At 48.7% G+C, this 26,902-nt stretch overlaps 3 protein-coding genes across 3 annotated transcripts in view; 1 reads left to right on the top strand and 2 right to left on the bottom strand.

Moving 5' to 3' along the window:
* TKTL1 (transketolase like 1) overlaps nt 1–1,863 on the bottom strand; it is a 24,830-nt gene extending 22,967 nt beyond the window's left edge. The window contains exon 1 of the mRNA XM_006218497.3: nt 1,677–1,863. Within this exon, the coding sequence (XP_006218559.1) occupies nt 1,677–1,810 (134 nt within the window). The 5' untranslated portion in view covers nt 1,811–1,863. The remainder of the gene's footprint in view (nt 1–1,676) is intronic.
* TEX28 (testis expressed 28) overlaps nt 1–15,226 on the top strand; it is a 25,427-nt gene extending 10,201 nt beyond the window's left edge. The window contains exons 2-5 of the mRNA XM_031671454.2: nt 5,250–5,349; nt 8,436–9,166; nt 13,522–13,657; nt 14,162–15,226. Coding sequence (XP_031527314.2) covers nt 5,250–5,349; nt 8,436–9,166; nt 13,522–13,657; nt 14,162–14,518 — 1,324 coding nt within the window. The 3' untranslated portion in view covers nt 14,519–15,226. The remainder of the gene's footprint in view (nt 1–5,249; nt 5,350–8,435; nt 9,167–13,521; nt 13,658–14,161) is intronic.
* LOC102544218 (opsin 1, long wave sensitive) lies at nt 14,851–26,902 on the bottom strand. The gene is made up of 6 exons (XM_006218499.2): nt 26,791–26,902; nt 22,962–23,258; nt 20,372–20,540; nt 18,844–19,009; nt 17,193–17,432; nt 14,851–15,102 (listed from the first exon to the last, which is right to left on the bottom strand). The coding sequence occupies exons 1-6, from the start codon at nt 26,900–26,902 to the stop codon at nt 14,992–14,994; spliced, it is 1,095 nt and encodes a 364-aa protein (XP_006218561.1). The 3' UTR covers nt 14,851–14,991.

Here is a 26,902-nt window from a genome sequence, read left to right as displayed (position 1 = left end):
CGAAAATGCAAACCATTATTAATTTTGAAGGTGGAGGGAGCAAACTGAAAGTGTAAAAAAAAAATCCAAAAACATGCAGGTCTTAATTGCCATTGCCTTTTCAATGTTACAGCCCAAACTGGGTAATGAAATTTAAAAAGACAGATATCATGCAAAGTGTTTTATCTGATCAGGGTGAAAGTAGAAGTCCGTAATAGAAGGAAAATGGTTAAATTCACACATTTGTGGGAATTAAATAACACACTCTTACAGTACCTTTAATGAGGTGTAATCTGTAAAAATATTGAATCACTATGTTGTACACCTGAAACTAGTGTAATTCAACTATACTTCAATTCAAAAGCAAAAGAAAAAAGACCCACAACACACATAAATGAACAATGGATCAAAGAAGAAATTGCAAGAGAAATTGGAAAATATTTATGCAACAGAAATTGGAAAACATTTAGGGAGAAATGGAAACGAAAACACAAAATACCAAAATTTATAGGCTGCAGCAAAAGCAGTACCAAGAGGGAAATTTATAGCTGCAAGTGCTTGCAGTTGAAAGGAAAGATCTCAAATTTAAAAATGTAATTCCACAACTACGTTACTAGAAAAAGAACAACTAAACCCAAAGGTACAAGAATGGAAAAAATAATAAATATTAGAGCGGAATTAAATAAAATAGAGACTAGGAAAACAATGGAGAAAATAAACCAAAGCAAAAGTTGGTTTTTGGAAAGATTTAACAAAATTAACAAACCTTTAGCTAGACTAGTTGAAAAAGTAAAGAAATTACTCTATTTACTAAATCAGATTTGAAATTACCAACTTCATTTCAGAAATGAAACTAAACATATTGCTATAAAAAGGACTATACCGTGAATAACTGTATGCCAATAAATTAAGCATAGAAATTTCTAGAAACAGAAAATCCACTAAGACTGAATCACGAAAAAATCAAAACTGAATAACTACAACTAAGGAGACTGAATCAGTGGTTGAAAATCTCCCTAACAGAGAAAAACTCCAGCCCTGGTGAGTTCACTGGCGAATCATATCCACCATTTAAAGAAAATCAATCCTCCTCAAACTCTTCCAAAAACCTGACAGGAACACTTTGAAACTCACTCTGAGGCTAGAACTGCCCTCATACTCAAAGCGGACAGATACCTTCCAAGAAAAGTAACGGCTAATACTTCTGAATATTGGCGCAAAAATCGTCAATAAAATACTAGTAGAACCAACAGTCCCCTTCTGCCTTGATTCTTCCTCGCAGATCACTTTCTTTTAGGCTTTATTTTTTCAAATTCCTAGTCCTAACTGCTTACACAGAAAGCCAGAGGCCGCTCGCCGCTCCCACGCTAGCCGCTAGCCGGTTGGATCCACGCGCTCCGCCCGCCCGCGTCTGGGGTCCTCTCCGCTAACGGGGGAGGCCCGGAGGCTCTGGGCAGCCTCCTCAGCCTGCCGCGGGCAGTGATGGGTGGGGGCCCGAGCACGCCTGGCTATGGGGGAAGGGGTAGCGGCGACCACGCCTGGCGGGCGTCTGAAGGTGACAGCCTAGCCCCTGTGGCCTAAAATGGGGCCTCTACACCGAGCCCACCCGGCCTCCGACGGCTCCCTTCAACTCACTCCCCGGTCGTCGCCGCAGAGCGGGCCGCTCAACGATTTGAGCTTCGACTGGAGCGCCTTACCCAGAGCTCGAGGCGCAGGAGGCCCTGATGGAACGGATGCGCAGACGATTGGCCAGGTCGCGCAGCACCTGCAGAGTTTTCGCGTCAGGCTTGGCTTCGACCGCCATCGGAGCGCTCGGCTCAGCGTCGGCCATTGCTGATATTCCGTTGGCGTCTGAGGAGCAAATGGCGCGGTGTGGGCTCAGCGGCGCGCTAAGTGCGGGTTCTTAAGTGCGGCTCCCTCCGCGCGCGGCTCCCTCCGCGCGCCGCTCCCTCCGCGCGCCGCTCCCTCCGCGCGCCGCTCCTGTTCAATGGAGTTTGAACATTCGGGACACTCGTCATCCACATTATTGCGCATTATTAGAAATAATTTAATTTCTTAATTTGTGCTTTCGTGCTATCAATAGAAAGAGGGCTGCCTCCGCGTGGGACCAGGGTCTACTTTCGGGATGATTAAAAATAATTCTGGAACTAGACGTGGTGGTGGTTGCGCAATGCGGTAAATGGTGTAAAAAGAGTCCGACGGACTCACAGACTTTTTAAAAAGAGTTACCATGGTGAAGTTTGTGTTTTGCCCACTTTATCACATCATATTAAAAAAAAAGTCACTCTGGAATTTTAACACTTTGCAGCCACCCCTCCAGCCCCCATAGCCGCCCACCCCTAGGGGCTCGTCAGCGGATGAGGCCGACTGTGTGTCCTGAGGCAGCGGCGTCTCTTGCAGACCTCATTTCTCTTTCTAGAACCTTCTGTACCACAAGCCCCGCCCGACTGTTGAGGTGGCAGTCGGCAAGTGCTAGCGGCTTTTCCAGCTAGCGTGACATGAGGGGGCTCCCGTTAACTTCCGGTCTGGAAGTCCCCATCACCACGGCCACAATGGACTGCCAGAGAGCTCATCCCTCTGACTTTAACATGGTCTTCCGAGAACCAGCAGGGCTCCCAGTAGTACCATCTACACAACACCACAGCCCGACTTCAACCACTGTGCAGGTTCTTGGTTCGAAACTGCCGGCCTCCTGAGAGCCCCCAAGTGTCCCTGACGGCAGCTGGGCTCCCACGTTCTTGCTTGCTTAAACGGTACGTGCTTGAAAAATTTAATGGCTACCTCCTGACTGCTCAAACAGAACCCAGAATCTATGTGTTCTCCTACTTGCAGAATATGTGAGTGCTCCTTTCCCCACGTACCCATCAACACTGGATATTGTTAGTCTTTTTAATGTGTGGCAGTCTGATGGATGAGAAAATCATTTTTAATCGTTTTGATTTATGATTGCTTGATTTCCTTGCAGTTGCACATTTTTCGATTGTTTACTGCCATTCCTAGTGTGCCCTTCTGAATTGTTTACTACTACCCTTTACTGTTTTATGTTGGATTATTTGTGTTTTGCTTTCTCGTTTGTAGGAGTTCCTTGTATATTATATTGATTAGTCTTTTATCTATTAGAGCTCTTGCAAATCTTTTTTTCTTAATCTGTTGTCTTTTAAAAATGTTAATGGAGATTTCTTTTTAAGGACAAGCAAGTGTTTGAACTAAAACCTAAATGTTGCTTTTTTTTAAACTTTGTGCTTCCTTCACCATAAGAAGATTTAAAGTTTTTTTTTAAATGTAGTGAAATATGTAAATATTTTCCTTTATGGCATTTTCATTCAAGTCTTGTTCTGAAAGATCTTCACACAAAGACTATAAAACATCTCCTATTGTGTCCTTCTGATACTTTTATAGGTTCTTATTTATGTTTAGTTCTCTATTCTGTCTCAACTTTATTATGGAAAATGATGTAAATAGCACTCTAACTTAATGTTTTTCCAATAGCCAAATATATCAAGACCATTTCTATTATTCTTTCCCAAAATGTTTTAGCTATTCTTTTTCATTTTCTCCTCCAAGTAAATTTTGGAATGAGCTAATCTAAGATTCATAAGACATTCCCATTGGGTTTTAAATTAAGATTCCATTGAATTTATAGGTTAATATATAGAGGGCTGACATATTTACAGTATTGAGTCTTCTTAAGAGCACAATATATAGCTATTGATAATCACATCTTATTGGCATTTTATTTTATGTTTTCAATTTATCCTGGTATCTTGTTTCTTTTGGTTTTTCCTTTCCTTCCTTTTTTAGATTAATCAAGTTCCTTTTTCCCCCTTGGTTTGGATGTTATGTATCTGGCTTTTTTCTACTGGTTGCCTTTAATTTTTTTCACAACATATTCTTCGGTTAATTTTGAATTTTACATAATACCTATAAAATTCCCCAATAGAACAAGCCATTAGCAAAGTTTAATTTTCTTTATTTCCTACTTCTTTTTAAAACACTTGGTTCTTTCATTTGTCAGTGGAATGTATGAACATAGTTTAAATCAGGGGTCAGCAAGGTGTTTCTGTAAAGGGCCGGATAGTAACTATTTGAGGCCATATGTTCCCTCTTGCAGCTACTCAATTAGGCCGTTGTTGTGGCCCTCATATACCCATAGACTATAGGTAAATGAAACAGTGTGGCTGTGTGCCAATCACACTTTGTTTATAGACACTGAAATTTGAATCTCATGTAATTTTCACATGCCACAAAATATCCTTCTGATTTTTTCAACCATTTAAACATGTAAAAACCACTCTTAGCTCACACCTGGACAAAACCAGGCCATAGTTTGCCAACCCCTGGTTAGAAGAATTAAATGGTTCTACAAGGTTTACTAGCAATCTCTGGCATCCACACACAGTCATCCATTCCCCAGAATTAACTGCATTCAACGCCCTTTTAGCTATTTCTTTTGGTATTTACCGCCAGTTCTCTAAATAAATAGTTTATAGTGATATTTCTTTATTTTTTATATTTTAGGAATTATTAATTGACTTCTCACAGTAAAAGATGATGGTGTGGCTCTTTCATACCCTGCCCCTCCATCCTTCCAGTACAGTATGCAATGATCTGTGTTAGATCAGTCCTTGGTGTTAACATTGTCAAGTCTATGGCAACTCTAATGACTTTTCCTTTCTCTCCTGATGTTTTGTTTTCCTTTGAGTTAACACTTGTCTCTTCACACCCACCGTGTTGCTGGTTCTCTACTACTTGTAATAGATCAGCGCTTCCCCCAACTGTTTGTCTCCTCTCCAGCTATTCAAAGATGTCCTGCATTCCACTCACTTCATTCACTTGGAGCACTCTCTCCTGGAGCCTTTCGACTTGCCCTCCAGGCCCAGTACCCAGCCACCAGCCTGGGTTCCCTTTCCATCATCCTGGAAACTGCACTTGCCTTTCTTTTGGCTTGGGGCTCCTTGTTTCATAGACCTCCATCTCTCCCTCTTTCTTAGGTCCTCTCTGGTTTTGGTGGCACACCTTCTCTAGCAGCTTTCAGAGAAAGAATGCAGAGGAAGTAAACCATTTGAGTTCTTTCGTGTTGGAAAATGTCTTCAGTCTAACCTGACAATCGAAAGTTTGGGGGTAGAATTCTAGGTTAGAAAATTACTTTCCCCCCAAGTTTGGAAGGTATTACTTCAATATTTTCTAATTCGTAGTGCTTCACTGAAAAGTCTGAAGACATTCTGGCTTCTGATTCTTTGAATGTAATCTATTTTTTTTCTCTCTGACAGTTATTCTCTCAGCAGATTGAAGATACTATTCAACTCTCTTCTGGATTTCACTGATGCCATCAAAGAGGCAGCTTTCAGTTTAAAAGTCATGGTTTTAAAGGTAATCACCTTTTAAAATCTGGTTGCTTCTAAGATCTTGTGTCTAGGTGCGAATCTATTTCTGTTTTATGCTGTTTGGGATTCCTTGGGCTTCTTGAATTTGTGGATTTGTCTTTCTTCAGTTCTGGCTAATTCTTAGTGACTATCTCTTCAAATCTTGCCGTTGCCTCATTCTGTTTTCTCCCTACGGCATGGCAGTTAGATTTTTGTTAGACTTTTTCATTCTATCTCCCATGTCTTCTATTTTTCAATTTTTTTCCAAATTTTCTATTTCTTTGTGCCTCTGTGCTGCAATCTGGATGCTTTCTTTAGCTCTGTTTTACAATTTACTCATTCTCTCTCCAGCCATTTCTAGTCTGCTATTAAATCTACCTACTGAACATTTAAAAACTTTTAAAAATTGTGAAATCTGGCATATGCATGTAAAGGTGCAGAAAACATCAACATTTAGTTTAGGAAATAATAATAAGGGAAACACACATTTAACTGCTACTCACGTCAGACACTCCAGCCTCCACATCTCTCTCCCAGTCACGGTCCCCTTCTCCTGGCCTAGTGGGAGCCACTCTCCAGATATTTACACTGGTAATGCCTGTGCTCTTCTTTATAGCTTTGCTGCCTGAGAGTGCATTCTGAAATGACATTATTTCATTTTGCCTTTTGAACTTTATATGAATAGAACCATATAAAGTATAGATTATTCTATTTTTGGCTTCTTTTGTTCAACGTTATGCTTGTTCATTCATGTTTTCAAGTCCGGAGTTTACTTGCGTTGCTGTGCAGTACTATGTTGTTGATATATTACAGTTCATGTAGACATTCTATTATCAGTCGGTGGGTGGGTTGTTTCTAGCAGCTGGCTGTTAGGAGTATTAGTGTACTCGGCTGTCAAGGATATAGTTAGGAATGCAGTTGCTGGGCCACTCAGCATGCATGTCTTCAAGTTGACGATATTACCAACTGCTTTCCCAAAATGTTTTTCTTAATTGAAGTATAGTTGATTTACAGTGTTTCAGGTGTATAGCAGAGCGATTTAGTTATATACACACACACGTATATTCTTTTTCAGATTCTTTTCCATTATAGGTTATTGCAAGGTACTGAATACAGTCCCCTATGTTGTACAGTAGGTCCTCATTGTTTATTTTATATGAAGTAGTGTGTACCTGTTAATCCCACATTCCAAATTTATCCCTTCTCCCCTTTCCCCTTTGGTGATCATAACTTTGTTTTCTATGTAAGTCTATTTCTGGTAAGTTCATTTCTATCATTTTTTTAGATTCCACATATAAATGATATATGATATTTGCCTTTGACTTACTTCACTTAATATGATCATCTCTAGGTCCATCCATATGGCTGCAAATGGCATTTTTCATTCCTTTTTTATGGCCAGTTAATATTCCATCACATATATGTATAACATCTTCTCTACTCTCCCAGAATGTCTGTACCAACTACAGGAGTGATTGATGGTTCCTGTTGCTCCATATCCTTGCTGACATTTGTTATAGTTCATCTAAATTTTGTCAACCTGCTAGGTGCATAGTGGTATCATATGCTCTTTTTTTCAATCAAGGGCATGATTGCATACAATAAAACGCACAGAGCCAAGCTATCCATTACAATGTAATCACTCCTGGCTTGCTACCAGGAGAGCATTTTCAGATTGAAAACAGTCATGAAGGTGCTTTTAGTTAAAAAGGAGAAATAGAACAGAGGCTCCACCTGTTCTGACCCTTCCTCCATCTTCAAGCTCATCACTGCCCACTCTGTCCTGGTCTGCTGTGTTCCAGTTATGCTGCTATGGCCACCTTTATTTTAGAGATGAGAAAAGTGACCCTCTGAATGGTTTATTAACTTGCCCAAGGTCCCAGAGTGGTAGAGTCAGGATTTGAACTTGGCTCTATATCAAAGGCAATGCTCTGTCCATCGACAGATGACTGGATAAACAGTCTGTGGTATATTCATACAATGGAATACTACTCAGCCATAAAAATAATAAAATAATGCCACTTGCAGCAACATGGATGGGCCTGGAGAATGTTATTCCAAGTGAAGCAAACCAGAAACAGAGAGAAGAATACCATATGATATCACTTATATGTGGAATCTAAAGAAAAAGACAAACGAACTTATTTACAAAACAGAAACACACTCATGACATAGGAAACAAACTTATGGTTACCAGGGGGAAGGGGGTGGGAAGGGATAAATTGGGAGTTCAAGATTTGCAGATACTAATATATATAAAATAGGCAAACAAGCAGTTCATACTATGTAGCATGGGGAACTATATTCAGTATCTTGTAACTTTCGGTGAAAAAAATATGAAAATGAATATATGTATGTTCATGTATGACTGAAGCATTGTGCTGTACACCAGAAATGGACAGAACATTGAAAACTGACTATGTCAGTAAATATATATATATATATATATATACCAACAAAAACAAAAATCAAAGGCGATGCTCTTGCTATTATCCATCCCCACACGAGAGCCTCATTTGTTGGTGTTACATAGAACTTTCCACGCTGGACCATCAGCTCTATGAGAGCAAGGAATGTGTCTGGCTTCTGTACCACATGGTAGGAATTCAGGACATGTGTGTTGACTGAATGATTAGATGAAGGAATGAACCTGCTGGGATGCAAGTCTCCCTGCCTGTCTCCCTGGCAGTAGCAATACAGCAAGCAGTATGGATTAATGGAAGTGAGTGTATTCCATACTTTACAAGAACAATTCTTTATAAAATGAGTCCCACAATTGATAATTCTTGGAAGAGAAGTTCAAGAACAGACAGGGCAGGTGTAGAGGTGGGGACTCTAGCCATTTGGTGGCCATAGTGAGGTATGCCCATCGAGTAAGGAGTCAGGTGCTTGAAAAGGAGAGGAGAGGGGCCCAGAAGATGAACTTGATTTGCCAGTCTGTGTTGGGCCCATCTTAGATGCACAAATTGTGCGTGTGTCAGTATAAGCGCATACGTGTAAGCGTTTTTAGAGAGTGGAGCAATAACGTGTCTAGTCCTCCTCCTGTGTATGTCACAAAAGTGCATATTTTGTGATTCTTGTTTCCCATTGCAGGCAGAACACAGCAAGAGCCCAACTGTAGCCCTCCCCTCTGATGTTCCCTCATGCAGATCCCTGTCATCCAGTGAGGATGGCCCCAGTGGCCACTGCAGCCTCTCAGATGGGGAGCTGGCCCGGAACTTAGAGGCCAGCATCAAGCACCGCATCCTCTACCTCTCAGAGCAGCTGAGGGTGGAGAGGGCCAGCCGGGATGAGAACACCGCGGGCTACCTTGAGCTGGTGTCCAAAGCCGACCGGCACCAGGCCCCCCACATCCGGCAGGCCTTCGAGAAGGTGAACCAGCGCACCTCTGCCACCATCGCCCAGATCGAGCGAAGGCTCCGCCAGTGTCACCAGCAGCTGCAGGAGCTGGAGGAGGGCTGCAGGCCCAAGGGCTTAGTGCTGAGGGCAGACAGCAGCCTTGATGACTGCGAGCAGCCCAGTGAGAGGGCCCTGGGTTCAGAGTCCCCCGAGCTAGATGGGGCGGATTTCCCATCCACTAGCCTGTCTCATGTCATCGGACACTTCCCTCTGGAGAGTCACTGCCCAGCCTTGCAGCCGGGGAGGCCCTCCAAGACCAAGCGTGTGGCCCAGCAGCAAGCCCTGCCGTGGCAGAGGATGAAGGAAGAGCTGCAAGAAATCAAGAAGTTCCACCTCAGCCTCCAGGTGTCCTGTCAGAGCCTAAAGGAGAGGTACCTGACGGACCTGCAGGTGTCACTGGAATCCCTTCAGGAGGAGAAATGCAGGTGAGGTGGAGCCCCTCCTGCCTGCCGCCTTGGCCTGGAGTGGGGCAGTCAGTGTTCCGCTCCAGGACTGAGCCCTGAGGGGAGAGGGCTAGTCCCCTGACCATTGTTGCCTGCCCGCCTGGCCCTCTACTGGCAAACGAGGCAGGTGGCCATCCTCAGTCAGGGAGGGGCCCTGCTGGTCCCTGTCTGCTGAAGGGGGCATCAGGACTGGACCCGCCTCGCCAGCCCTGATCCCTTTCCCCGGGCTCAGAGCTAAGTCGGGGCACAAGGCCCCTCCGTGCAGCTTCCTTGCTCCGAACCTGACTGCCTTCTGAGGAGTGCTTTCTCCCTGCTGCGTGGGGGTCGCTTACTTGAGCCCAGGTTGTCAGCATTTTCATGAATGCCTCCGCAGTCCCTTTAGCACCTCCGTGTTTGTGGGGAAGAGCAGCATGGGAATCCCATCTTCTGTTTGCACAGGGAATCCAACCTGCATTTACACTGCTTGGCAAATCCCTAAAGGGCAGTCAAGGAGTATTCAGGGACAGCCCACCGTCAAGTAAGATAACCAATCAGAATTCAGAACTCAGGAGGTGAGTTTTGTAGGACATGGCAACCAAATCCAAAATCTCAGGACTCTTAAAGACCCCTTTTTCAAAATAACATTTCCAAGGTTAGGTTTACATAGGGCAAACCGGAGCTCGCTGACAGTATGCAGACCCACTGTGTTTCCATAGTGCCCAGGCTGGGGGTGACTGCTGGGCTCTGGTAAGCACTTAACCTGCAGCAGATCAGAATCTGCCAGGCGTGCGGGGGAGCAGCGCGACCTGCCTCCCTGCCACACTCTGTGTGACTTCCACTAGCTTGCACTTCTAAGGCAGCAGCTCCTCACACACCACCACCACCTCCATCAGACTGGTGGGTGTGGACTTTCATTGTGTTCAGACACCGAGATTTTCTGGTTGTTGACTCCAGCACTCAGCCTACCTTAATTAATATACATTAGAAGCAAAACAAATCAAAACAAAATGGGTCCGTGGGACTCAGATTTACTGGGAGAAATGGAGAACGGGCTGAAGATGACGTAATGTAGAAACAGTGACGACGGGGAGCACGTAGCCTTGATTACGTGTAGCTTTCAGATGCCCACCTTACAGATGGGGAAACGGAGTCTCAGGCGCAAGTGTCTATGTTCAGCTTGATGAAGTGTCACCCAGTGTCCACAACTGTGTGGTCACTACCCAGGCCCCTGTGATTGTCACATCTCTGGTGCATCACAAACTGAAGTTTCAAACTGAAAAGTTCTGTGACACAGGTGTATCGGTTTGCTTTCGAGAGGGCTTTTGTATTTTTCAGTTGAGACAAAATTCACAAAGCATAAAATTATTCGTTTTAAAGCTTACAGTTCAATGGCATTTCGTGCATTCACACGAACCCCATTAGTTCCAGAATATTTTCATCACTCTGAAAGGAGACCCTGTCACTCCCCATTCACCTTCCATCAGCCCCTGGTAACCAGCGATCTGTTGTCTGTCTCTCTGGTTTGGTCTATTCTGGGACATTTCAAGTAAATGGAATCATACGCTACGTGGTCATTTGTGTCTGACTTCTTTTCACCCAGTGTAATTATTTTGAAATTCATCCAAGTTGTGCATGGGAGCAGTTCATTCCTTCTTGCTCAGCATTATTCCATGGGAGGAACACAATATATCTACCCGTTCATTTGCTGCTGGTTGGGGCTGTTAGGAATTGAGCTGCTGGGAACATTCTGGTACAAGTCTTTTTGTGAACATATGCTTTCATATGTGGAATTGCCAGTAATGAGGTAGATGTATGGTCGACTTTTCAAGAAACTGCCAAACTGTTTTCCAACATGGTTGTACCATTTTATGTTCTAGTTGCTTAACACTTTTGCCAACACTTGGTACGTCAGTCTTTGAAATTGTAGCCTTTTCCATTCAGCCATAACTCGGTGGGCCCTAAACTCCAAATTGTGTCACGACAGCCCAGGTTTTCCCCACCTCAACACTGTTGACTTTTCTGACCAGATGGTTCTCTGTTGTAGGGGGTTGTCCTGACCACTGTGGGATGTTTAGCAGTGTCCCTGGTCTCTACCCACTAGATGCCAGTAGCCCCCTGGAGGAGTTCCTCTTGGCTGTCATAAGTTATCTGAGGGGGGAGGGTACAGCTCAAGTGGTAGAGTGCTTACCATGCATGAGGTCCTGGGTTCAATCCCCATGACCTCCTCCAAGAATAAATAAATAAGCCTAATTACCTCACCCCACCAAAAAAAAAGGTTATCCCAAACTTGGTGGCTTAAATGACAGAAATTGATTCCATCATGGTTCTGGAGGTCAGAAGTCAGCATAAGAACAGGCTGCCCCCAGCCCCGAGACTCTAGGGGAGAATCTGCCTCTTCCAGCTTCTTGTGGCTACCGCATTCCTTAGCTTGTGGCCTCTTCACCCCAATCTTCAAGGCCACCATCTTCACATCTCACTCTACTCTGTCGTCATGTGGCCTTTTCCTCCCTCCTCTAAGGACACATGCGATTGCATGTTTGCTCAGGAGGCACGCCTCTGGCCCTGCCCTGTTACCCCACCCGACCCTCAAGGGCTGCTCCATCCTTCCTATGTCTGTTTCTCTGAGTTTCAGTCCTTTAGGTTCAAGCTCCATCTGTCAAAGTCAGTTCTCAAATGTGGACAAGAATGTACTCTTCTGCAACAATAGTATTTAAGACCATTTATGTGGGAAAGGGTGGCCTTAACAGCGTTGGAAGATTGGGGGTGGGGCATGTTGGTTGACTGGGCATCCTTTTGTCTTTGTAAGAGCGCATTCCACAGTGGTGCGTTTGCCTCTGTGGCTGTAGATGCCGGACAGACAGGAGTCCTTGACCAAGGGATGGACGGGAGAGGAGAGTCAGCTGAGTCACAAGCCAGAGACAAGGGAAGCCTGGGAGAATATCCTTCTAAGTTAACATCTTATTCAATAACCTATTCATACATTCTTATGAATACATTCATGAAGAATCTACTCGCTGACTTCACGTTCACGAAGAATATGTTCATGGAGATTCACTTGGACATAGTTGACCTCCTCTCCTCACATTCCCTGTTCTCCACAGGCCTTCGGCCCCAGCCCGTTCTGTGTCTGCAGTATCTTCCCTGTGTTACCACCCCGGTTTGGGTCAAGCCTTCCTCTGGCCTTCCCTAAATGACAGTGCTAGAAGCCATCTGGTACCCAAATGAGGAACCTCAGAGGTTTTTAAAATCATGAAATATTCCAAGCCCAGGGAAAACAGAATAATATGATCAACACTGTATGCCTGCCCCCAGCTGTCTCAAATCTGAACATATTTGCCTCCAATTTTATGTTTTTTAAGAAATAAAACTTGAAAAGATGATTCACTTGAAACACTCCCCTCCCCCTCCTCCTTCTGCCCATCTCGTGCACCTTGTTAGACACTTAGCTTTCCCAGACGTGCTTTTAGACTTTTACTACTTACATATGTGGCCATAAACAAAGGTAGTGATGTTTTATTTGTGTTTTTTAACAGCTCCACTGAGATATAATTTACATGCCATAAAGTGTACCAGTTTAACTGTATGTTTCAATGATCTTCAGTAAATTTACCGAGTTGTATAGCCATTGTGACAGTCTGAGCTTGGTTTTTGTTTTAGTAACAGCTTTATTGACATATAATTCATATCCCATACAATTTGCTCATTTAAAGTGTACAGTTCAGTGGTTTTTTAATATATTCACAGTTGTGCAGCCATCAGCACTCTCACTCCAGAGCACTGTCCTGACTCCAAAAAGAAGCGCCACCAGCAGTAGCAGTCACTCCCCACGTCCTGCTTTCCCCAGCCCCCAACAACCACAAGTCTGTTTCTGTCTTTATGGACATTTCCCATCAGTGGACTCGTGCAGCATGTGCTCTCTTGTAACTGCTCCATCCCTATAACCCACGGGCGTCTGTGGGGTGACTGCTGTGCACTGAGCAGGGGTGTGAGGGTACATGCAGAATTGAATACCATGGGCACACAGTTTACAGTTTGATTTCTATCCCTTCTAGTTTATTGCTATTTTTGTACAGCTGTTACAGAAGAATAGCTGTATATAAAAGTGTATGAATGTCAGTATGTGTATGGCTGATGTGCATGTGGGGTCTTTGGAAACGGACCAGGAGGAGGAGGCCGAGTTTGGGTGGAGTTTGAGGAGAGAGAAGGAGGAAGGCGGATTCTGGACGCAAGTCTCGTCTTGATGTGGGGCTTCTCACCAGCGGCACAAGCTTTGGGCAGGGTTCTCAGCGAGTACTTTTTTGTTTGTTTTTATATTCTTTTTAACCTCAGCGAATATTCCTTTCTCTTCTGCTCCCAAGACAAGCACTGATGGAAGGACAGGTGAATGTCCACCTTCAGGGGCACCTGGATGAGATTTACTGCCTCAAACAGAATCTGGCCTGCACTGAGGAGAAAATGGCATATCTGTCCTATGAGAGAGCCAAGGAGATCTGGGTGAGCACCTCATGGGGGACTGTTGGAGAAATGCCTAGTGAGAGGAGGTAACGAGGGAAGCCACAGATGAGTGAGTCTGTTCTGGAACCTCCCAAACCCGGGAGCTGGGCCCTGTCGTCCAGTCTTCGTGTTCATGCTGCCCTTTCCCAGAGGCAGCCTACCAGGTCTGGAGAGGTGGGCCCTGCGGCCCTCACACCTGAGGGGCGTCGGGACCCCCTGCTGCCGGCAGCCCTGCTTTTGCCCTGGGTTAGCTAGTCCCCGCCCCTGTGACAGGCAGCTTCGTGCTCTCCCCACGCTCTCTGCCCCACTCCCTCATGCCGGGCTCTCGGGCTCTCGGCGTCAGGCCCGGTAGGCTGGCCAGACCTGTGCTGCTCCTGGGAAGCACAGACCTGCCCAGGACGGCCCTAGGCATGCCTGTGCTCTGCGTTCTTCTCTCTGACCCTGGCCATGCAGCCCTTAGGAACTCTGGCCTCTGGTGACAGTGTGTGTTTCTGTCACCTACAGGAGGTCATGGAGACTTTCAAGAACCGTATATCCAAGCTCGAAAGTCTACAGCAAGTGACCCAAGTGGCGATGACAGAGAAGCTCAGGTGCCGTCCCCAGGACTTAATGTTCCGTTTCGTCAGCCTGATCCTCACCCTGGCCACCCTCCTCTTGGTCTTGGTCTCCACCGTGTGTGCCTGCCCCTTGCCGCTGGTGAACTCACGCTTGCGTACCTGCACCACGCTTGTTCTGATCGGGCTGGGAGCCCTGGCTTGGCAGAAGCGGCACGCCCTCCCCACCACAGACTGGGAGGCCTGGGTCCCGGCCAGATGGAGACAGTCGGCCAAGGACTCCAAGCCTCTGTCACAGGGGCCTTAAAGGGCCTAGGTTTGCCAGCTCTTCCTGTCCCCTGGGAGTTGGGGGCAGCCAGTCAGCCCTCCCTAGACAGCCACTTCTCAGCCCTCCCTTACTCCCCCATCACCACCAGCCCCGGGGAGGTACATGGACGCCCTCCTGCCTCTCACTTCCCTTCCTCACCATCCTTCCATCCCATCTGCAGATACGAGGCTTGGAAAAGATGAATGTCTCTGAAGTGCAGTGCTGCTCTCTCCTCTGCCCCCACTTGCCCTCTCGTGACCCAGTGACCCAACACTCAGAGGCTCAGATGCCCCGAAACTGCAGTGGCAGCCTCTGTGACTTGGTCATTTTTGGCAAAGAGAAACTACATTTATTTCACAGGGATTGAGAAGACATGGGGTGGGGGCGGTGTGACCAAAACCCCAGAGAGTGGGAGAGGGGTGACAGTTTTCTGGGAGGAGGCAGACGTTTTTCTTGTTGGGGCTGGGAGAGACTCACGCAGGTGACACCGAAGAGACAGATGAGGCTTCTGTTTTGGAAACACTGGAGAGTTCAGAGCTATCATCCACCTTCTTTCCAAAAAGTTGCAAGATGCAGTTTCGAAACTGACAGGACAGAAAGTGTCATTCAGTAGGGCGGGCAGGGCCAGTGTGCTAGGCTCTCAGTCGGGTGTGGGGCACTCTGAGGATGGGGTACACCTGCTTTTCTACCATCTGGAGTCTCCAGGGAAGCGAGGGGGAGGCTCCAGGCACTCCTTGCCCACAGGGATGGTCCATTCTTGACTATTCGGTTATCTGAGCCATCGGATCTAGTAGTTGATGGTGACTATTTTGGGTCAGATTGTTTTCCCCCAAAGATATGTTCAAGTCCTCACCCATGGATCCTCTGAATGTGACACTAGTTGCAAACAATCTTTGCAGATGTGGTTCAGATGTGTTTTACCGTGAGGTCATGCTGAAGTGGGCACGCCCTAATCCAATGGCTGGTGTCCGCATAAACAGAAGGGAATTTGGACACAGACCCAGAGGGAAGAAGGCCATGTGCACGTGAAGGCAGAGGACCCCACAGGTGACAGGCACCCATCAGGACCTAGGGGAGATGCCAGGATAGATTCTCCCTCGGAGCCCTCAGAAGGAGCCCAGCCTGCCCACACCTTGATCTCTGCTCACTACCGGAACTGAGAGACTAGATTTCTGTTCGTTGAATCCCTGTAGCGTGTGGTGCTTTGTTACAGCAGCCGCACAAAACTCAGTGACAGAAGGGTGATGCGGGCGAAGCGGCCCAGGTGTAGTGACCTATCCCTGCAACATCTGGGAGAGATTTGGAGGCATTTCAGTGGAAAGGAAAGTGATTGTACGTTGTTTCTGTTCCAGTCTTGGGGCCGGGTGAGAACTAGGTGAGGACTAGGTAGGCGACGGCCCACTTCATCTCTTCAGCCAAGAGAATTTCTGGCATTAGGAGGGCCCTGCTTTTTGCTGCTTGGCCCCTAAAGAGATGTGGGTTGTATTCATGTCTCAAATTATATCTCATATCATCCCTGAGTTAACAAAAATGCTGTAAGAATGCAGACCAGAGGCGTTTCCTATCTATTCCAGGCCTATTCTTGACTGTCTCCAGCTCTCTCCAAAATTGAAACTCTTAAAAATAAAAAACATAATTGTTGGAATGAGTTATATAAGAAGTGGCTTGAACAGCAGAATTGGCTCAGCTGTGTCCTTGTGGAGCTCCATTCCAGAAAATTCTCTCTGAATGCCACAGGAAGGGATAGCAATGCAGAAAGAGTGAAAGCAAAGTTTGAAAGGCTGGAGGGTCAGGAAGTGCAGACAGCTGTAGAGGAGGGCGAGTTCTAGAAGGGGAGCAAGGAAAGGCTCCGGTAAAGACAGGACTTGGCAAGATGGCCTAGGACTCCACAAACAACAGCCAGACCTAGAAAGGGACCATGTGGAAGACAAGAAGTGGGTTGAGGGTGGAACTACACTCTGGGTACTGGGGTGCCAACAGTGGGTCCCCGGGGAGTCCAACATGCTGCTGGTCCTACTCAACACTCACACGTCAGCCTAATGAAATGGGAGGCCCCTGCAGGGGGGTGGTTCTGACCCACAGACCTTTCTGATCACCATCAGGTTACACCACAGCTGTACCTTAATGAAGTGGACATAAGGAATTCAAGGCAAAGTATGGTCTAGGAGTCATAGGCGGGTGGCTGCTGAGGCCGGATGTGCCAGCCCCCAATGGCTGCCGCCTGACAAGACCACAGCGTGTTTCCCCGACCTAACCCATAAAATCACGAAAGCCCAAGACCAGCACAGCCTAGAAGGGCCTCTTTGTGTCCTTATCAGAGTTAGGCTTTGAGTATGGAAAGATTAAGGCTGAGAGATGAGTCTTGTCTATGAAATCAAGAAGGGTGCACCTAGGGTAGGTGTAGGTGTGTTCTGGCAGTCCTAGGGTGTTTATGCTTCAGGCTTGCCCTGAGGCCAACAGAGGGGAAGGGCCTGCGGCACACACGGTGTGCTGCAGGAAGTGCCCACCCTTGGGCCCAGACCAGAAAAGGCAGCTGGGTCACAGGCCGGGTCTTCCCGGGTTATTGTCCTGGTGGTCATTGTCAGATTTCCCCCAGACACGATTCCTGGTGGGAGCCATCACCGGGGTCTTCCAGGGTCTACTTCTGGTTTGCTCTGCCGGCAGCATGACTTACCTGTCGGTTCATGAAGACGTAGATAATTGGGTTGTAGATAGTGGCACTTTTGGCAAAGTAGGCTGGCAGGGCGGCCACCAGAGGGTGGAAGGCGTAGCCAGGGTGGGCAGCGGCGAAGCATGCAAAGAAGGTGTAGGGCCCCCAGCAGAGACAGAATGCGAAGATCATCACCATCACCATCCGGGTCACCTCCTTCTCTGCTTTCTGGGTGGACTCGGATTCTTTCTGCTGCTTTGCCACCTGGGGGAGACAGAGAGTTATGCCCAGGACGGCGAGTGGGAGAGTCCCTCAGGGCTCTGTAGCGAACCCCGGGGGAATTCTGTGTTGCTGCTGCTCCGGTAGCTAGTCGGGGAGGCAGCGAGAGGTGGTCAGCTCAGGGATGGAGAGTAGTAGAGGGAAGGAGACGGATGCGCCTGCTACAGCACACTGGCCAGCACACCGGCAGCTCCCACCTGCGGGAGTGCACGTGGCCAAGGCTGGCCCTGTGGGAGCTATTACAGGCTCTGAGGTAAAATGCCGGGGTGGGGGGCTGGCCACGACAGCCCTGAGCTGGCACCTTCCAAGCACTTGCTTAGCTCGGTTCTTGTTAAGAGTTGGTGGGGGAGCTAAGGAGGGTGTTCTTGGCTTCACCTGATTCCTTACCAGCGTCCCCTCCCATGCTCAGATCTGCGGGCCAGGCGGGACAAGATGCAGAGCAGGGCCATTTCCTGCTGTGGGCAGGGACTGATGGCCAGCAGCCAGATGGGGATGAGGGGTGACAGCCTAGGGGCATGTTCTGGAGGCGGGGCTCCTCAGCCCAGGGCTAACATGGCCCAAGCCATGTAGGGAGACCTGTGGGAGTTGGCTCAGTTGGTTCTGATCCCTGACTACCCACAGGCTGAAGGCAGTGAGGTGAAGGGAGCTTATCTCAAGCCCATGGCCTCCATTCTAGAAAGAGCATATAAGCACATGCTGATCCGATTGTGGGCACAAGCAGATTCAGACAGGAAAGGTGCCACCCCAGAGGGCCCTCTACTCCCTGTGCCATGCAGGATCCCAGCAGGGACAGATGGCACATCCAGATCAAGCTAATTGTAGGCAAGTTGATTGACAAAGGGACAACTTACGGATGGCGTTCAGGGTACCATGAAGGAAGCACAGAGCCCGCAGCACCCCAGACCCTGATCTCCTCTCCTGCCCCGTGCTGATTTCCTGCACCAGGGGAGGGGTGTGGCTGCCGAGGGGATCAGCTTCCCAGGGAGGAGGGTGGAGTGTGGAGCAGACAGCCCCGTGGGGGGGTGAGGGCACACCAGTGGCAGCCTTTTAGAAACACCCATAGACTTGCAGGTCTTGCTTTTAGATCTGCCCAGTGGCACTCCACCCCATGGAAGAGGCTGGCTTTCCACCCCTAAGGAGAACTGTCCTGGGTCAGGAGGCAGTGCAGCTGTGTTGCCTTTTTGGTCCCCTCCGTGAAGAGGAGGCAGTCCCTTCCCATCCTGTAGCAGCAAGGGCAGGGGAGCCAGGGCAGCAACCACAGCCCCGAAGGAATTGCTAGATTCATGTCTGGTTTGAGGGAAGGAGAGCAGACCAGGTGACCCTCTGTCCCAGCCGAGATGTCCCTGGCCTTCATGATCCTACCAGCAGGGGTGGAGGCCACAGGCTGGGGGCTTACCGCTCGGATGGCCAGCCACACTTGAAGGTAGCAGAGCACGATGACGCTGAGTGGGATGAAGCAGCACGTGATCATGAGGATGATCATGTAGGACTGTACCCCGGGGTAAGAGCTGCCGCTGAACACGTCTGGGCCGCAGGAAGTTTTCAGGCCGTGGGGCCAGTACCTGGAGAGAGGGGCCAGCAGCCTGTCCTGAAGTGCATGGGGCAACCCGGGACCCTCCCCAACCCCCGTGCGCTGCTGACTTGGGTTGGGTTGTTGGATGTTTTTAGCAAGGTGAAATTCACATTCCCTGAATTCTCCATTTTTGAAACGAACAATTCAGGGCATTCAGTATGTTCAGAATCTGTGCAACTGCTGCCTCTTCCATCACCTCCAAAGGAAGGCCTTCAGGAGGGTCTCAGTAAATCTGTGTGCACTTTTAGGTCTCCTGTTGCCCTCTTTTTTATTGTAGTGAATACATACAACATCATTATGAGGTTTGGTACATTCACAGTCTTGTGCAGCCATCACCACTATCTGGTTCCAGAACATTCTCATCACCCCAACCACATCCCCTTTTTACAAAGGGAGGGGAGGCGCCCTCTTAAGAACACCTGTGAATACCTGTATCATTTTTTCTGGGGTCAGCTAGGCAGCCACTGTAATAAAGACACTTGCTTACAGAAGGGTCCGAGAATTAAATGAGATAACACACGTGTTTAACCATCGCAGCCACTGTGGGTGTGGTGGGGTGAGGAGGGTGACAGAGACAAGCTTTCCTGAGACTGGTCTCCCAGAATGATGGAAGCTTCCCAAAGAAAGAGCATTCCGCCCGCCCCAGACACCGCAAGAACTTAGTCATGAGAGAAGTGCAGCATCCTTGTGCCATCCCTCCACCTCAGACACCTCAGTTGCTTCCTTGAAAATTCGATTCTTCTCCCAGAGAATCCACCTGGTTAGGACACTGGTATACCTACAACCCAAGGAGCCTCGAAAGGGGAGCCTCTCAGAAGGTTCAAGAAAGAGGCCTGGACACAGGGAACTATGTTCAATATCTTATAATAGCCTTTAATGAAAAAAATATGTATGTATACGCATGACTGGGACATTGTGTTGTACACCAGAAACTGACACATTGTAATTGACTATACTTCAATGAAAAATAAATTTTTTAAAAAAAGAAAGAGGCCTGTGGCACAGTGGACAAGAGAACCTTGGAGTCCAAATGTGCCCATGGCCTGAGCTGGTGGCGTTTCTCCATGTGTTCCCATAAGCTGCTCCTGTTTGGGATAAACAGACCTTTCCAGGTGCATAGAGACCACAGGGCCCGTTTCCATGTTTCAGCCAGGCAGATTCATCCATCCATAGGCACTGTACGCTCGAAGGGGTCTCAGGGAGAGTCCTGTCCATCCTCACTTTACTCGTGGGGCCTCAAAATCCCAGAGACAGGAAGTGGTTTGCCCCAAGGTCACTAAGAGAATCACGAGTTTGGGCTTCCCTGCTCTGTTCTAAATGGCTCGCCTTCCTGGCACCCTGGTACCCTTACCTGCTCCAACCAAAGATGGGTGGAGCTGTCCACACAGCAGCCCAGATCCAGGAGAAGGTGATGCCTGCGATGGCCAGCTTGGCATCAAATCTCACATTGCCAAAGGGCTTACAGACCACCATCCACCTCTCCCAGGAAATGATGGCCAAGGACCAGAGACCGGTGATCCCTGCAGGGGAGAGCAGACACTTTTCAAGATCACAAGATATGCCCCTACCTACCTGCAAAACCTGTCTCCAAAAGGTATTTTCAGGTCCAGGGAGCAGTGGGTCTCTTCGTCAGTTTCTTTCTCTCACGCCTGCTTTCCCTGTTCCTCTGCATTTCATCTGCAGCCCGCCTCTCCTTGCCCACTCTTATTCGGCCACTTTGCCCACCTTGCTTCCCATATGTCTTTTATTCGACCACCAGCCTTTCTTGTGATGCCACCAATGCAACTCCTGATGGACACGTACACGCCTGAGGCCACACTGAGGTGCTGCTGTCCCAGCCAAGAACCAGTAGCCTGTGCCCTCTGCCAAGCATGCACATACTCCTTTAGGCCCCAGACCTCTCACTACTGCCCATCATCCAGAGGTCTGGGTGGAGAATCCAGAGCTTTGGGAACGAGGGTGGGTAAAATGATGTCTTGGTCCCACCACCCTCTAACAGACACTTGGCCTCCTTTAGTGCCATCACCAGTGTGGTAGCGTCGGCAGTACCCGGGACCTGGTTACTCTACAGAGGGGGCCGACGTTGCCCAATATCCCTGTATTCATGACCACTTTGGCGTTTCAGGGGTTGTCAGGCCAGATACAGTTATTTGATACTTTAATATAAAGAATGGTGTCGGTAAGACTTCTAAAAAATGCTTTCAATACTAATATTTCCACTGAGCGAGTATGTTGGTAAGTAACACCTAGTTCTTTGACACCTATGTCTCAGCGTCATTACTGCTTCTGCAACCCTGTGGGTCTCATTGTGCACATTTGCAAATATTCTTCTGAGAAGGGGTCCATGGGTTTCCTCAGGTCACCAGTTTCGGTGCCACGGACATCCTCAGCCCGGTGTCGATGGCATCAAAACTGGCGACCCAGGAGCAGACCTCAAGCAGATATAAAGACAAGCCAGATGTGAGTGATACGCAGGAGCCACTCCGGGAGGGCCATGCACCAGCTACCAAGGCACATGGAACACTTGAACTCGGGATGGACTTACTCTGCCCAACCTTCTCTGGTAAAGTGACTTTGTGGCGCTCACACCACTAGTAATTCAGATCCTCGACCAGGCTCCCCACTCCCTGTGTTCCTCTAATCCCAATGTCTTTCTGAAACTCATCACCTTGGAATCCGAATTGGAGATCAGTTTAGGCAGCAATGAGACAAACCCAAGTTAGGTGGGAGCTGAGGACCCAGGCATTGTCACCAGGTGGCCCTGGGAAACTTCCCAAATGGGAGAGCAGCTGCAAGCCTTCTCTGGTTTGGTGGCTTGGGGCCTAGAGACAGGCTGCATGTGCTGAGCGCTGTGGCCCTTGGACTCCCTACCTTCTTGGGTTGACACCGAGCTGCAGCCCCACGGCCCTCCATTCTCTCTTGAGGGTGTTGTACAAGGGCTCCTGAGGCAACTTTGGCCTTGTCAGGCTTGTCTGTCCTCCTTTTTGTGGGCCCCAGAGAAAGAAACCTGGCCTCATGGCAACCCCCAGCACCCGCTGCCCGGCCTGGAGCCCAGAAGTGCCATAGACCTAGCTCCTGCTTTAGCCTGGCATGGCCCCTGCTCCCTCAGTCTGCCTCCCTTCCATCTTCCAGCCACGTCCTGGGTCTCCCCCTCCTGTCTCCTCCCCACTCCAAGGCCTGCCTACGGTCTTGAGGTCTACTCGGCAGTAGCACGTTGTTCACTTGGCCTCTGCCCACCCAGCCAACCCAGCTGTCTGTGCCCAGCTCTCCTGGGCTGCTGACTCAATATTCAGCCCCTTCATCACCTCCTCAGGGACAAGGTCCTCTGAGAGGACTGATGGCATCATGTGGCCACTGTCTGGGATAGAAGCCCCTCCTGCCAGGACCCGGGAGCACTCAAGGCTTGGACTGTGTGTGCAGCACCCTCTATGCCTGACAGCACAGAGCCTGGAGCCCAGGTGCTTCTCGGCCAATGTTGATCTGAACAAAGGTATTAGTGACAGGGATGGGGAATGGGATGTGGGATCTGGTCTCAATGTCTCAGAAGTTCTAATGGGAATTGCTTCTTTCCCTGGGAAAAGCTGACATCGGTGAGCTGAAAGAGCCTGTGCCCCAGATTTGGGTGGGAGTCCCAAAGCCCTCCCCTCCCACACTGGTCTGGGATTATCCGGATCTGTCTGTCCCCTCCCATGCCAGCTGCATGGCCTGAAACTGGATGTTCCCAGGCACAGCCTACCTCAGAGTAGGCGCTCGGGGTGTGTTGGACCACAAGCCCTTGTCTCTTTGGTGACCCCAGCCCCGCTTCCCCTGCCCATCTGTCTCCCTTCAAACGTGTGCCTCTCATGTGCACCGCCGGCACACCTGGGGACTTAGCCAGGTGAGTATTTCCTTTACGCACAGCAGCCTGGGCCTCCCCTGACCTGGGCCCCCAGCCGGCTTACCACACAAGGAGACAGTGTAGCCTTCCACGACACACAAAGGGTGCCCCAGCACAAAGTAGCCGTACATCTGGTTGACAACGCTGATGGTGCTGGCAATGATGGTCTCCACCAGGTCAGCGATTGCCAGGTTCACCAGGATCCAGTTCAGAGGGTGGCGCAGCTTCTTGAACCTCATGGTGGCCGCCAGCACGAGCCCATTAGTGAAGATGGAGGCAAGGACCACAAAAACCATCCAGGCGCTGGTGAGGTGATAGACCCATCTAGGCGCGATGTGGTAGTTGGGGCCTTCAAAGGGCCCTGTAGGCAGGAGGTCTGGAGTGAGGCAAGGAGCTACGCCGTCCCGCCCTTCCCCACCCCTTCACATTCCTGCCCCTCCTCCCCAGTGCACTGGGCCAGCCTCCTCCCGAGCCCCCTGCGTACCCTGCACTGCCTCCCGTGCATGCTCCAAGTCCTTCTGCTATCAGACCTTTGCTCACGTTCCCTCCACACCCAGGTCCTCTTCCCTTTCACACCGTAAAGCCAGGCTCAGATGCCCTGGCCTTCCCAAACCTTTCCAAATTCCCTAGCTGAGGCGACCCTTGGGAGTTGTGGGTGCGCATGTTCCTCCTTCCTCACCAGACCGTGTCTCACGCATCTTACACGGCAGGTCCAGCTCACAATCAGCACTCAGAGAACAAAGGAATGAATGAGCTTGCTATAGGCTAAATTCTGTCCCCCACAAAAAGATATGTGGGGGTCCTCAGCCCCGGGACCTCAGAATGTGGTGTTATTTGGAGAAAGGATTTGTCCAGAGGTGATTGAGTTACCACGAAGTCATTAGGGTGGACACGACTGGTGTCCTTCTAGAAAGGTGAGACTGGGACACAGACACAACACATGCCGGGAGAAGACAGCCACGTGGCCGCAGGTTGCCGGGAACCTCAGAGCCACAATGGAGCCAACCTGCCGACTCTGGATCTCAGACTTCTGGGCTCCAGAACTGGGCAATCACAAATTTCTGTCACTAAAGCCACCCAGTGTGTGGTGCTTCATCACAGCAGTCCCAGCAAATGGACACAGAAGAGAAAGGCGGGCAACTCCCGTTTATTACGTCATAGACACCTCTCCGGGTGGGAAGGGGCCTTTATCACCACCATCATTTTGGCAGAATACTCGAAGGGGTTACAATCCACAGTGCCTGCAGCCACATAACAAGGTCTCCCAGCACCTAGGAGGGCAACCACGCAGAGTCCCCGAATTAACCAGGATGCTTGACCTGTGTATCACTAAATCCAAACTGAAACTAATTTAAGAGAGACAGGGATTTCTTGGCTCCCGTGGCTATGAGGGTGGTTTATATCTTGCCCTCAGCACAACTGGACCCCACAGCACCCATGATGCCCCAACACTGTGTCTCCCTCACTCAGCTCCCAGGTGAAGGTCTTCTAAGAAATACACACAGGAGGGGAATCGAGGATGGGGGCTGGCACAGAAGCAAGACCGTTTTCTATATACCTTATTTTCTAGATTTTAATGTGGAGCCTTGCAAATATTTTATCCTGTGATTATAAAAAGACTACATTTTAAAAATCAAAAATAAAACAAATGGACCTAAATGTATATCCACTTGATGGTTTAGTCACATAGAGAGGGGCTATTCTATGGGACTGGAAAAGACTCTTCTGACTACTTGTGGCATATCCTCTAAGGATAAGAAGTCCTGTCCAAACGTTAAGTTTCTGGTAATCATGTTGTTGGCGATAGCATTGGTGTCATTATTCTGAGACCCCTATGAGTGTGTCTGAAATAAAGCAAATGAGTAATTAAATGATACTCTAATTGTAATTCTACCCAAAGCCCTTGAGAAAAGGATGCTTAGTGGGAGAGAAAGGAGGCACAGAGGTCAAAGCCAGCTGGCTGCACTGGGGAACTAATTCATTATTATTCTTTTTTTCCTTTTTCTTTTTCTTTCTTTCTTTTTTTTTTTTTGAGGGGGGAGAGGTAATTAGGTTTATTTATTTATTTATTTTAATAAAAAAATTTTAATGGAGATGCTGGGGATTGAACTGAGGGCCTCATGCATGTGCTCTACACTTGAGCTATACCCTACCCCCCGCCAAGTGATTATTTTGAAATGGGGGAAATAAAAAGAATCAAGAGTGTCTTCTGCCTTCCCTACACGCACCATACCCTGGGGCCCCCAGAGTACATGACAGCAAGTTTCTCTTTATGGAAGTTGTCCATGAGGACAGGGTAAGAAAAATCAGAATGTCACCATTTCAAAATCCCCAGTGGCTTCATGGGTCCTAGCATTGAGTTTCAGCAGCTGCCAACATGCGGACAAAGGGACACCCTCCTGATGGAGAGGTCTTGCTGAAATGCCTGACCTATCCAACCCACCTCCCAGCAGACCTTCATCTTAAGTGCTGGTTTACAGAAACACGATGCTGAGCACAATGGAAGGGGTGTGGGAACAAAGTTTGAAGTGGGCAAGTCCAGGGACAACTGACTTTTTTCAACAAATAAAATTGCACAGAGGTTGAGGGGGAACCTCTAAATTCAATGAGGATGAAAAGACATTATCGATCCATCTGAATGTGTTGAACTTATCTGAGCCCTGATTCAAGCAAACTGGAAAAACAAAATATGACTTTGTTTTTTTAGACACTAACTAGGAGAATCACTGACATCAAGGCACTGCTAGGTTTTAGGCGTGATAATAGTCTTGTGGTTATGCGTTTTAAAGAGGTACCTACTGAAGTTTTACCAATGTGATGTCTTGGATCTGCTTCTAGAAATCAGGAGGAGTGGTTTGTGGAGGGGGTTACAGATGAAATGAGACAATAGACGGATACCTGGGGGGTTCATTACAATCTTCCCTGTCTTTGGTAGACATTTGAATCTTTGGGAAAAAAATACAATAAGGAATCTTGGGCATTGGTGAAGCCGCAAGGGCCTCCAGGGAGAGCGTTGTTTCTTCTCCATCAAGGGCATTCCAGGGTGCGAACAAGCAAGTCCAGGCGGACTGCAGGGTTCTCAACCAGTTTGGTTCAAGAACCCCGTTGTGGCAAGTGAGACATTCTTGAAGGAACTGAAGGTCTTTGGTTTGAAGGAGGGACCTGGGGTGGGGGTGGGGGGTCACTAGTGTCCTTGGCCCTCTGAAGGGCTTGCCTGCAAAGCTTTGGGCCTGGGCTGCTCCCGGGGCAGAAACTCGGGCGGCCTTGACGGAGTTTTCCGCTTTCTGTTGGGCCCAAGCCCTCCCTCCTGGGACATCCCACAGCTGAACAGCAACCCTGGGAGCCGAGCCAGCCTCCCCCCTAGAATGGGCAGCCAGGGGCTGGGGCTCCGGGCTTGAAGCTGGACAAGATGACACCTCAGTCTCTTCTGAACTTTAGGCTCTTGAAGTCACCCACCGTCCTCCGGGTCACCCCAGCCTCCCACTCCTGCTATTTGTCTCCTTTGCAAGGATGAGTCAGACCCGGCTCCTTCCCCAGGAAGCTGAGGGCAGTGCGGCCAGGTGGATGCTGGGAGCGCGTCTCCCTAGCAGCACGGGGCCACGAGGAGAGAGCTCATGAAGCTTCCTGGGATGGGAATTCTCAGAGGGTCTGGGAAGCCTATGTGGTTCACAAATGCATATTCACAGTTTCAGTGTCCTTGTATGTTCAGAAAGGAACCCCTCATTCATGGTATCATACATAAAAGCTAAGAGAGAAGACCGTCTCTGCGGGTTGCCAGGAAGACAGGCTCTCTTGGGTGGGATGGGTGGCCGCCAGCACCCCCTTGGGGCCCATGTCCCAGGAGGGCCCTTCCAGCCAGTGTGACCCAGCCTCCATGGCACCTGCTCGCTCACCTCTGGTGGCGTTGCTGTTGGTGTAGGTGAAGACGCTCCCCGGGGTGCTGTCCTCAAAGCTGGCCTGCAGCTGCCCGCCTGCAAGCTTTTGGGGGCCCCAATGCTGGGCCAT

Source organism: Vicugna pacos, chromosome X (assembly GCF_048564905.1).
Source record: "Vicugna pacos chromosome X, VicPac4, whole genome shotgun sequence".
NCBI classification, from domain to species: domain Eukaryota; kingdom Metazoa; phylum Chordata; class Mammalia; order Artiodactyla; family Camelidae; genus Vicugna; species Vicugna pacos.
This window is presented reverse-complemented; position numbering and strand designations above follow the sequence as displayed.